Source organism: Nelumbo nucifera, chromosome 3, assembly GCF_055504915.1.
Source record: "Nelumbo nucifera cultivar China Antique chromosome 3, China Antique-T2T, whole genome shotgun sequence".
NCBI classification, from domain to species: domain Eukaryota; kingdom Viridiplantae; phylum Streptophyta; class Magnoliopsida; order Proteales; family Nelumbonaceae; genus Nelumbo; species Nelumbo nucifera.
The window spans coordinates 66,673,549-66,686,057 of NC_142651.1; the positions used below are offsets into that span (position 1 = coordinate 66,673,549).

The window sequence follows — 12,509 nt, forward strand, 5'->3', positions numbered from 1 at the left end:
TATAGGAGACAAACGAAGGGTAATGTTGGGTTTTAAAAAAAAATTATACGTCATGTGGTGTCACGTGTATACAGATTTTGACGGAACATTAATGGACACTAACAATAGGGTTAGAGTTTGTCAATTGTCAAAAATAGTAAGGGTAGCGCAAGGCAATAGTTAAACAGTAAGAATATAATTTGTCAATTAACTAAACAGTAGGGGTAGTTTATGAAATATGCCCTTATTATTTTTATTATTATTATTATTATTATTATTATTATTCAATTTGATGTTTGGCATGCCCTTTTGTTCTTTAGCTTATTCTTTGAGTTCATCTTCCATCCCCTCTGTTTTCTAGACCGCATTGATGATATAACAAAACTAAAAAGCATTATAAGATGATGTTAAGTAATAGAATGATGATTGTGTCATGCCTATGCATGTGTTTAATTACATCTAGCTTGTTATGATTATATGAGGTTGTGCCATATTTTTAAGGTCATTAAATAATAAAGCACAAAAAAACTGATTGAATGTCGGGAGTCATGCTAAAAAAGGAAAAAATTATTCTTTTCATAATAGAAGTACTAATTGAGAATTTCTAAGGACCTAGGACAACTCTCAATACTAAAGCATCAGATATTGAAATACTAAAAATAGTAGCAATTTACTGAAAGCATTGGATATATTATAGAACCTCGCTATGACAACTTGGAGATAACTATTAAAGAAGCTAAAGAGAAATAAGTGTCAACTTTATGCATCTTCGCTAGAATAGGTAGACAATCGATAATCAGACAATGTGTCAAGGAGCTATTTGGAGTATAGTCATTATGGCTTTACCTCCTCTTCTATGAGGGGTGATGGGAACTCACTAGTAGTCTTTGAGGAAAGTTGCCAAGTTTAGGGTTGTGCTCTAATATTTGTTAGTAAATAAATTTAGATCATTATTATTTCATATGTGTTTTGTATGTTTCTATTATTATCTCTTAAATTGGACATTTATGAGACTTATGTTAATTTAAAATGTTCTCAGTTGATTGATAAATTTGGAAAGCTTATCATGCCATGGTTGACACTAATGTACTACTAAATTGGTAAAGTAGTTTGTCTCAACTATTAAGGTTAAACTTGGGTACAATCAGTGGATGCATGTCGAAACACTTAACAATGACCATTTCTGATTATGCCTTGAACCTTGGAGCTAGATGGAAAAAATAGAAAAGTTGCACTTAACCCATGATACAGTGTTGGATTGTACTATTTTTGATGTACCAACCAGTGAGATCCATTAAGGATCAAATACCCAACTATGTTAGAATAATATGAATTATCACTTGAGTGAATGTTCATTATGATAAGATCAACCACCTTATAGATAAAGAGAATATCCTAATTTATATTCTCTTTGATGGAAACCTAAAACAGTCGACTATGGATTTTAAGAGGGTTGGTTTGGGTTGCAATTCACAAGACATTTGTATTGCTTCTCACTTTCTTTCATAGTGAGAATGGTTTTCGTCTCTCCCATATATGGACATGGGCAATAAGGCCAAAACCAAATAAATGCTTTGTGTTCATAGTGATGCTTGTTTTTATTTATCTTTGCTTGCATTTCGTTATTTTTGTTACTATTTAATTTCAAATACTTTCTAGTTTTATCCTGTAGGTGATTGTTGTGAGCCCCAACACTATATTCACTAGTGTGTCTACATGCATCCAAATCATTCTATAGTATCAATGCATGTTTGAAGCATGCCCTAATACATATCTTAAAATTTCCTTTCAAATACTTCTCTGCAATATTGGTACTTTGAACATTGCAAGAAAGAGCTGAAGGGAATGCCTTGCTTATCAGTAGGAATCCATTACGTTAAGGCTGTGTTTGATTTGGCATTACCTTCAGGGAATGCCTTCCTAAGGGGAATAACTTGCTTATCATTAACATGATCTTATTTCGAACAATCAGGTATTAGTAAATCGCTACATATTTGCATTCGTACTCCTTCCAAACACAGCCTAAATGACTTTGTTTTTTTCTTCGAATTATGCCTTAAATGACTTGCTCATCCATGATTTATAGACATTAGCAGAAGGATTTTCATTAACTTAACTTGAATAAAATGATATTCAGTCCAAAAGATTACATACATGAATTTATATGCATGTCAAAATATATACTTAAGTTTTCAACACAAAGGAGAGTGGGAATTGGAGACACTACCTAGAGACAGTATTAAGACATACATTACAAACATTCTACTGTGCCAAGGCACTTGTGTTGTAAACAAGTAGGGCACCTCCCAATAGAAGGCCAGCAAGGGTAACAGCCCATATGGCTAAACCAGTAGTACCTACATTTTCATATTTTCAGAGCAAACATTAACAGAATGAACAGAAAGGAGGATTTATCAAAACAAGATTTACATGAATAAAATCAAGATGGCTAAAATTTTTGACAGTTCTTACCACCAACATAGACATCACCACTGGGAGACCACTCATCCGGTGTGTAGATCGGACTGTATAGCAGTGTAATTAAGTTCAGTAACAATTGCTCATGAATTGCAAATTTGCTTCACTATTGAAATGCTTGAATCATTTACTCTTAAAATTCACCCACTTAATAATCATAGATTTCTAATCAAGTTGATGCATCATTTATTAAATCAAAATTGTCTAATCCATTTTTATTTTCTAATTCTACATTAGAAATGAACTGCTGGTTACTAATTTTTCCAAATAAATCACCACCAAAGATGGATCCACCCTTGTAGACAGTTAAAAATGACCTCGGTTGCATTAGAAGATAGAAATCAGAATCAGTACTCTAAAGCTAAAGTTAAGAATAACCACACTTTACTGGTAGATTGCAACAAGAAAATATCTAATAAACTATGAAATCAGATAAATAAGTATCCATACTTTACCTGTATCCATCAACATTAGCACCATATTTGTCAACAAATTGATACACACCCTTCCCCTGCATCCATATAAAACCCCAAAAGGTCAAAATTGAGATGATAGAATACACCACTAGGCTATGTTTGGTCTGACAAAACAAGAGAGAAACAGAAAGTTGAGGGGAAGTTATTAACAAATTCTGGGAAATTCCCCTTAACATCTATTTCTCTTATTTTCTGTCAAACCAAACACAGCCTAATAGAAAATATTGAAAGCAATTTAGAGCAATTTATGTATGAATTTGAAGGGGGAGGAGTTTAGTGGTTAACCGTGGGCTTCCTTCCTGATGCATCAAGACCATTCTTCAAGTTCATGCCACCTCCGGGTCCTGGAAATAAAAAAAGAAAAATCAGTGCCACGATTAGCTAATCAATCTCCAAATTTCAGAAAAACAAAAAGATGAAATTATTATAATTTGAATCAATTAATCAATCAATCAATATTAAATTCGTGATAATAATGGACATCCATCATATTCTCATGGAGTCCATTTGTTCAAAAATCATCTAGATGTGAATAAAAACTAGAGATGTAAATACATGTATGAATATCCATTCTAGTACTCTCACCATAGGGGGTGTTTGTCTTGATCTTCTTGCCACCGCTGGCCTGAACTTTGAAGGAAGAAGAAGGCCTTGCAAGAGAAGGCAAGCCTCTAACAGCTGATTTCTCAAGGAAAGGAGATGGCTTCAAGCTCAAAGAAGACATAACAGAGGCTGCCATTGCTGCTGCTGCTGCTACTGCTCTCTCCCTCTCTATTCTCTCTTTCTCAACACTGGCCAAGGCGCAAAGATTGAATGATAATAATAGCACCAGCAGGAGCGATTGTATTGAGTGACACGTGGCGTCACATGTGTGGCTGGATCTTGATATGGTATTACAACATTATCCTTCTACCACTATTTTCTTATAGACACAGACAAAGAAGATTTCTGTGGGTTTCGGTTGGCGACTTGGCGTTCCAGAAAATTTTAAAACAAATAAATTCTTTTCCACGTGTGCCCTTATTTTGGGCCTATTTTTGCTTAGGGTATTAATTATATATTTATAATCTGGGAACCGTTAGATTTTTTTCTTTTTTTTTTTTTTTTTATCAAAGGCCAAAACGGTTGGCTCAGGACTCTGAACTAAGTTGTAGAAGATAAATTCTTTCTTTAATAATCCCCTAAATGAGATTCATACATTTTCTTTTTTCTTTTTTTTTGTAATTTTGCACAGAATTGTACGTTTTAGTCGAATTCAATAGGTATTGATTTCGGAAAGCTACCTAATGAATTCCCCTTTAATTTAATTTAAGCTATTTTACGCCTGATTCATAATGCTAAATTATCTATTTTATATTAGCGGGACCTGTGGATGTATGGGATTTATTAAGTAAAGCTAAATAATAGAAATTGTCATTTACTAAAATACCCGTTATAGTTTCATGGATTTACTAAAATCTACCCTATAATTAGTATTTTACTAAAATACTACTTATAATTTGCAATGGATTTAATCAATCTTCCATTACATGATAGTGAAAATGACAGTATTGACCATAATGTTCATTTAAATAAATTTAATCAAAAGAAAATAAAAATAAAAATACCATTTTTGCCCTTAATAAGACACGGACAATCACTCTATTGGTTATATTTGGTCAATTTTGTTTTTTTGTAAAAAAAAAGTGTTAAGGGTATTTTGGAATAAAAAATCATGGGCCTAATGGCAAAACAAACACTCCTTAATGAAAGGTTGATTAAGTAAATAAGTTGTAAAATATATGGGATGTTTTAGTAAAATGAAAACTATAAGGTATGTTTATGTAAATATATAAAACAATAAGGGTCGGGGCAGGGATCATATTCCCCATCCCTGACCCCGATTCTAAAATTAACCCCCATCCCCGATCCTCGACATGGATGGGTTCCCCATAAGGTAAGTTTATTTATAAATAATGTTTTCAATATGTTTTGATATATGTATATATATATAATATAAATAATATAATAGTATATTTAATATAAATGATATTTAATATATATAATCGGGGTCGGGGTGGGGGCCTCAATCCCCATCCTTGACCCCGATCGAGGATTCCTATTAATCCCCGTCCTTTGCCCTTGCCCCGCCAAAACAATCCCCATCCCCGACCCCATTAGGTCGAGGAAGTTGGGTCCTCGTCGGGGATTGGGAAAATTGCCATCCCTAAAGGTGTGTTCAAGTAAATGACCCTAATAGAAACACATAAGAGTATACAATTGTTTTATTTTTTCAAAATTTTAAATAATTAATAATTATTCATATTTTATATACTACTTTTAATAAAATTTTTATAATACAAAAATAACAATAATTAATTTCAGTAAGGTTTATTCATGAAACGGATGAAACCGATCAACCCAATTAACTCGACCCAAGTTGGTCGGCTTTCTAGTATTTTAAGTTGGCTTTGGTTCAAAAATTTTTCAGTTTGACCAAGTTGGATCAGTTTCACTTCGGCCATTTGTAAACCAACCAAAATCAAAAGACCTAACCATGGATATATATTAATATTTTATATTTTAAATGTATTTCTTAATATGGAAAAGTTGGAAATTTCTCATATTTCTTAGTCTAAAATGTTTTATATCATAAATCCAAATTTTAAATTTATTTTTCAATAATTGCAATGCAATTTTTAAGCTTAAATCTTTTGAACCGACTGACCAAACCAAAAAATTGACCAAAACCGATACAACTTGAGTGGGTCGGTTTTCACAAAAGGTTAGTCGGTTTCATCTAACCAACTCCCTAACCTGATTAGGTCAATTTGGTTGGCCAAATAGCCTACGACTGAATTGAACCAACTCATGAACACTCATAATTTCAGCTAAATTAATAGTCTCATCTTTGATAAATAACAATAGTTTAATCTCCAATAATTATTGAAAATTTATAGTGAAAATACACAATTATTGCAAAATATATTGATAATGAAAAATACAATAATTATAGAAATTACAAAAATACAATAAGTACTAAAAATATATTAACTTAGTCAATAAATATTATATTCTCAAGTAATAGTTTAATCTCTAATAAATATTAATCAATAACTTATAACAAAAATACAAAAATTTAAATTTAAATTTTCAATAATAGTAATTTGATCTCCAATAATTATTAAAAACTTTTGTTAAATAACAAAACAAAATAAATTTATACATAATCATTGAAAACACATTTATCACAAAAAACAATAAATAATTACTGACATACAATAAATTTTAATTTTAGGATATATAATTCTATACTAAATACAGATTAAGAGTTCAAAATTATTGTTAATAAACATTATTTTTTGAAAGTTATTTTCTCGAATTATTACTTGATATAAGTGAAATTAATTGCTTACAATATTATGTAAAAATATGAAATTATTATTAATTTCAATATTATGTTATAATTATTTTTCTACTTTTTATATATATTTTTTAAATTTATTACTTATTTTCTTTATTTTAACTATTTAAAATCTAGTTATGTTAAATATTTTGTTATTTAAATACTTAAATAATCAGTAAAATATTTAAATTTTAAAATATTAATTATTTATTGAATTTAATTATCAATAAAATCATAATTTATACTATCATTAAATCATTTCATTATTAATTTTGTAATATATTAATTTATTATTAATTTCAATATTATGTTATAATTATTTTTTTTACTTGGAAGAAATTTTTTAAATTTATTACATAATTTTGTTATTTTAACTATTTAAAATCTAGTTATGATAAATATTTAAATAATCTAGAAAATATTTAACTTTTGTTTTATTTTTTGAATTTTATTTATTTAAAGCTATTACATATTATTAAATATTTGAAAAAAAATATTTAAATTGATAATCTGGAAAAACATAATTTAAATTGTTAGTACATAATTTTGTGATATATTTTGTAAAAACATAAAATTATTTTTTGTGTTTTTAATAAATATTTTAAATTTATTATATAATTTTTTTAGAATTTAAATAATTCTTAAATTTTTAAATCCAAACTTTCTTTACATAGATATAGATAAAAAGTAGGGGAGAGGATAAATAGGAATTAGAGATAATTTAGGAGATAAACTCCCTACTAAATTAGAGATAATTTTGGAGATAAATAGGAATTAGAGATAATTTAGAAGATAAATATGAATTAGAGATAATTTTGGAGAAAGTGGGGGATAGTGGGGGAGGTAGTTTAGGAGAAATTTTAGGACAATAGATTATTTAGGTTATTGGGAAAGTGCATCTCATTGGTTGTCTTAAAAATGACATGGAATAATAAAAATAAAAAATTCAAAAAAAGGAGAAAATTTCTTGACCGCTTTGTTTTAATATATGTATATATAGATTAGCGGGGCCCATGCAATGCACGAGATTTGTTAAGGAAAGCTAAATAATAAAAATGTTCGGGTTATGGTTGAGTTGGCTCCGGACGCCACATGGCACCTACATGGCTACTTCATCTACTCGGCCACATCAGCACCACGCCGTATCCGCGGTCCACCTTATCTCCTCAGCCACGTCAGCATCGAATCATATCCACGGCCCCACTCTACCTTTCTAGCCACGACGACTCCATGTCATGTGGATAAGCATGACCAAGACAGGAGAGTGGATGGGGACAACTCCACTAGGGATTAGGCCTTATCCCAAAGACCTCAGTGGTTAACCTCTTCCTAACAACCCCGAAAGCCTCATCTGATCAGGACACGGATCTTCGGCTATAAAAAGGTACATCCCACTCAAGGTAAAGGATCCAACTTCAGACTCCCATACTGTTACTCTACTCGGGCCAGCACTGTTCTCTAACTGCTCGGCCCGTCCGCCCACTACTTTCTACTAACTTGAGTGTCGGAGTACCTACCCGAAGAAAACTCCTCGGGCCTCTGACTTGTTTCTTGCTTGCAGATCTTGGTGCGCGGCTTCGTCCTTACACATCGGCTCTGCCTAGTTGGCAAGGACTATCGGATTGTGACCTCGGTTCTTGCACTACCTAAAATCAAGCAGCATCAGATTGGCTCCGTCTGTGGGAATCGCACAAAAAACTTTCCCTAAATCTCTCTCACCATGCAATCAAGAATCGACCAAGATGCCAAGAAACCACTTTGAGTGCTCAATAGACCGTTTCCCATCTCAGGAATCCCATCCTCGTCACAACCCTTAACGCCAGGAAACCCAGCAACCTCAGCTAGCCGTGGTCAACCCCGTCCAATTCCGCGGCACTGTCCACTTAGACTGTCCCCCTCTTGCTCCGATGCGTATGAAGGCCGATCCTCCCTAGGAACCCCAAAACGTGCCAGTCGGACAAGAACAGAGCGCTGTCTAACCAAGAAAAGCAAGACATTGCAAGAAGATTGGTTTCATCTTCCCGGTCTCGTGAACCTGACAACCGTAGCAGGACTCACTAGATTGCTTGAATTCCAGCCAAGGAAAGGCTCGACAAACGGATGCCGCACCAGGTGGTCTTTGTTGCTGAGTCTAGTTCTGTCAAGGACCGCCCAATGTGGCCCAAGAAGGAAAAATCTGTCCACACCGCAAATCCAAACGACAGAGATGTGGAAATCCGGGAGCTCCGACAACGCCTGACCGAGTTGGAGCACAACTAGGTCCAGAGGAGCATGGTGTCTCTTGCAGTCCAGCCTGTGCAGTCGAGCGGTCAACCTGCCAAGAAGCCGCCCTTCGTCCAAGAGATCGTCGACGAGCTCCCCCCTACAGGGTGGTGGGCATCGTAGTTCGAGAAGTATGATGGTAATACCAACCCCGACGACCACATCGAAGCATTTAAAGCCCAGATGATGCTACATGGTTCGTCTGAAGGCCTGATGTGCAAGGCTTTTGTAGCTACCCTCAAAGGCCCGACCTTGACATGGTATTCGTCCCTTCTTCCGCGCTCCATAGCATCATGGGAGCAGTTGGAGAGACAATTTCTAGCACAATTCATAGCAAGTCAGAAGCACTGGAAGACTTTAGCCAGCCTCATGTAGGTGCAATAGAAGAAGGGAGAATCCCTCAGAGATTACTTGGCCAAGTTCAACACCGAGGCACTATAGGTCCGGAACCTGAATCAATCAGTAGTCATCACTGCCATTCAGCACAGTCTGTGGCCCTCTCCGTTCAACTTCAGCATCTCCAAGAACCCTCCTCAGACCATCGCCGTGCTGATGAGCCATGCCCAAAAGTATATCGACGTGGAAGAATCACACGCCAGAGAGACGAGGAAGAAAGGCCCAACAAGAAGAGAAGAGATACCGAAGATCATAGGACAGAGAGGGTGGATCGGGATCATAAGAGGCAAGACCACCAATCCGACCATAGACTGAGGACCCTTCCACCGACCTACCGGAACTTCACGCCGCTGAACACAACGTGGTCTGAAGTTTTGATGCAGATCTACGATTGTAGTTACGTCTGGTGGCCTAAGAAGATGAAGACCCAAGGCAACAAAAGGAACTGCGGCAAGTATTGTGAGTTTCATAAAGACCATGACCACGGCACAGACAACTGCTATGATCTACGCAACCACATCGAGGACCTGATCAGGTTCGGATACCTCAGTTGATTCGTCAACAAAGACAAGAAACCAGCACAAGAAGAACTGCACCCAGGGAACAGACCACCACCTCGGGCTCCCCTGGCCGGAGTCATTGTTGTGATATCAAGAGGGATCGCCACTGGAGGAGAAAGCAACTCGAGCTGCAAAAAATATGTGTGGCTACTTGAGATTGACGACAAAGGACAGAAGAAGAGGCGCGAAGACCCAATCACTTTCACGGAGGACGACCTTCGGGGGGTCCAAACCCTGCATGATGACACCTTGGTGATCACAACCGAGGTGACCAACTTTGAAGTGCAGCGTATGTTAGTCAACATTGGCAGCTCAGCAGACGTCCTCTTCGAAGACGCATTTGGCAAGCTCGACATTGATAGAAGCTGCCTCACCCCCGTCAACACTCCCCTAATGGGCTTCTCCAAGGAGTCGCTTATGCCAACTGGGAGGATCACTCTCTCCCTTCTGATCGGAGACTGTGACATCACCGCAACGGCCATGGTTGACTTCATCGTTGTCCCTTTCCCATCCTCGTATAATGCTATCCTCGGCCGACCGACCTTGAATGCTCTACGCGCCTCAATTTCCACATTCCACCTCACAATGAAATTCCCAACCCAATATGGTGTGGAAGTAGCGCGTGGAGACCAGAGGGTTGCACGATAGTGCTACCTAACCTCCTGCTAAGGACCATGCCCTGCCGTAGAAACGTTGTCGACTGAGAGTATAGATCTGCGGGACGATGTGAAGACATAGTGCAACCAACTTGTCGAAGACCTCATCTAGGTGCCGCTCTCCGAGGAAGACCCAAAGAAGACGGTCCAGGTTGGATCTCTCCTGGACAACCGTCTGCATGAGGACTTGTATAGCTATTAAGAAACCACGCCGATGTATTTGCATGGTCGGCCGTGAATATGCCAGGGATCAACCCTGAGGTCATCACCACCGCCTTAATTCCGAACCACGCTACCAACCAATTAGGCAGAAGAAGAGGCGTTTCGTTGCAGAACGGTAGCAGATTATCAACGAGGAGGTCTAGAAGCTGCTCGACACTAGCTTTATTTGGGAGGTAAAATACCCGGATTGGATGGCCAACATGGTGATGGTGAAGAAGGCGAATGGGAAGTGGAGAATCTACATCAACTTCACTGACCTGAACAAAGCTTGTCCCAAAGACTACTTCCCCCTGCCGAGGATCGATCAACTTGTGGACGCAACGGTAGGGCACGAAGTCTTGAGCCTCATGGATGCATTCTCAAGTTACAAATAGATTCAAATGCATCCCAATGATCAGGAGAAGATTGCCTTCATCACGGACCACAGACTATATTGCTACAAGGCAATGCCCTTTGGCCTTAAGAACGACGATGCTACTTATCATCGGCTGGTGAACGAGGTGTTCAAGGACCAGCTCGACTGCAACGTTGAAGCATATGTTGACGACATGCTTGTGAAAAGCAAGAAGGCCGAGCACCACCTAGCTGATCTCAGGGAAGTCTTTGGCACCCTTAGGAAGTACTAGATGAATCTGAATCCAACCAAGTGTGCCTTCGGCATCGGCTCTAGCAAATTTCTAAGGTTCATGGTCACCCAGCGAGGAATCAAGGCTAATCCATAAAAAATCCAAGCTATCCTCGACATGTAGTCACCCCGGACCCATAAAGAAGTGCAACGCCTCATCGGACAAGTAGCCGCCCTCAACAGGTTCATGTCTAAATCCGTGGACTGGTGCCTACCCTTCTTCAAGGCACTGAAAAAGGTAAAGGACTTCTAGTGGACCAAAGAGTGCGAACAATCTTTCTAGGAGCTAAAGAGGTATTTGAGCTTGCCACCTCTCCTCACTAAATCGAGCCCTGGGGACAAGTTGTTCTACCTCTCGGTCGGAGTCGAGGTTGTCAGTTCGATGCTAGTCAAGGAAGAAGACCGAACACAAAGGCTGATCTACTACACTAGAAAAGTTATCAATCGTGAAGACTCGGTACATGAACATAGAGAAGGTAGCTCTGGCCTTGATCACTGCAACAAGGAAACTCAGGCCATACTTCCAAGCCCACAACGCTCGCGTGCTTACCGACCAATCTTTGAAGCAAGTGTTACAGAGGCTGGAAGCATCTGGCTGCTTAATCAAGTGGAGTGTGGAATTGAGTGAGTTTGACATCGAGTAAACTCCTCGGCCCACCATCAAGGCTCAAGCCTTGGCTGAATTTCTGGCAAGAGTTTATGTTTACAGTTCAAGACCCGACCCCACAATATGGACTCTTCATGTGGACGGTTCATGCAATAAGCAAGGCAGTGGGGCTGGCCTCATCCTCTTCGGACCAGAAGACACAGTGCTCGAGAATGCCCTAAGGTTTGAATTCATGGCCTCCAACAATGAAGCCGAATACGAGGCTTTGATTGCCAGGATCGAACTTGACCTAGACCGGTGCTTGGCATGTCGAAGCTTTTAGCGACTCCTAGCTGGTGGTCAACCAATTCCACGGCCAGTTCGAGATGCGAACCCCGACAATGGCAAGCTATCTACAAGAGGTGCAAGAGCTCATTCAACGGCTTGATCATTTCACTATTCAACAGATCTCATGAGCTGAGAACATCCGAGTTGATGCACTCTCAAAGCTGGCTAGCTCTCCGCGAACCGACCTCAATGCAGTAGTTCAGCTAGACATTGCTCCTATGGCGCTCCTCGTCCTCCCAGTCTAGCAAGGCCCATCCTAGATGGACCCCAATAATGCAGTACCTATAGGACATCACATTGCCTAAAGACTGAGCAGAAGCCAAGAAACTTGCACATAGGTCGGCCCAGTATTGCCTCATCCAGGGAATGCTCTACCGTCTATCACACACTCTCCCCTACCTAAAGTGTCTACCCCCTTCCGAGGCTAACTACGTCCTCAGGGAGATACATGAAGGGATCTACGGAGATCATCCTAGCACCTGAACCCTGGCTCACAAAGCACTCTGGCAAGGCTCCTACTGGCCGACCATGAAGCA

General features: G+C 38.2%; 1 protein-coding gene across 1 annotated transcript; it reads right to left on the reverse strand.

Moving 5' to 3' along the window:
• Positions 1-2,058: 2,058 nt before the first annotated feature.
• Positions 2,059-3,735, reverse strand: PSBR (photosystem II subunit R). The gene is made up of 5 exons (XM_010247044.3): positions 3,519-3,735; positions 3,219-3,277; positions 2,913-2,968; positions 2,452-2,504; positions 2,059-2,336 (listed from the first exon to the last, which is right to left on the reverse strand). Exons 1-5 carry the CDS (start codon positions 3,670-3,672, stop codon positions 2,242-2,244), a joined length of 417 nt encoding a protein of 138 aa, XP_010245346.1. The 5' UTR covers positions 3,673-3,735; the 3' UTR covers positions 2,059-2,241.
• Between the last annotated feature and the right edge of the window lie 8,774 nt (positions 3,736-12,509).

Bases quoted from the DNA above. Each gene is read 5' to 3' on its own strand.
- PSBR (XM_010247044.3), bottom strand. From the start codon at position 3,672: ATGGCAGCCTCTGTTATGTCTTCTTTGAGCTTGAAGCCATCTCCTTTC. The intron at 3,278-3,518 runs GTGAGAGTACTA...TTTTATTTCCAG, and splicing joins CAAGACAAACACCCCCTATG to GACCCGGAGGTGGCATGAAC. The intron at 2,337-2,451 runs GTAAGAACTGTC...ATGAAAATGTAG, and splicing joins TGGTGATGTCTATGTTGGTG to GTACTACTGGTTTAGCCATA.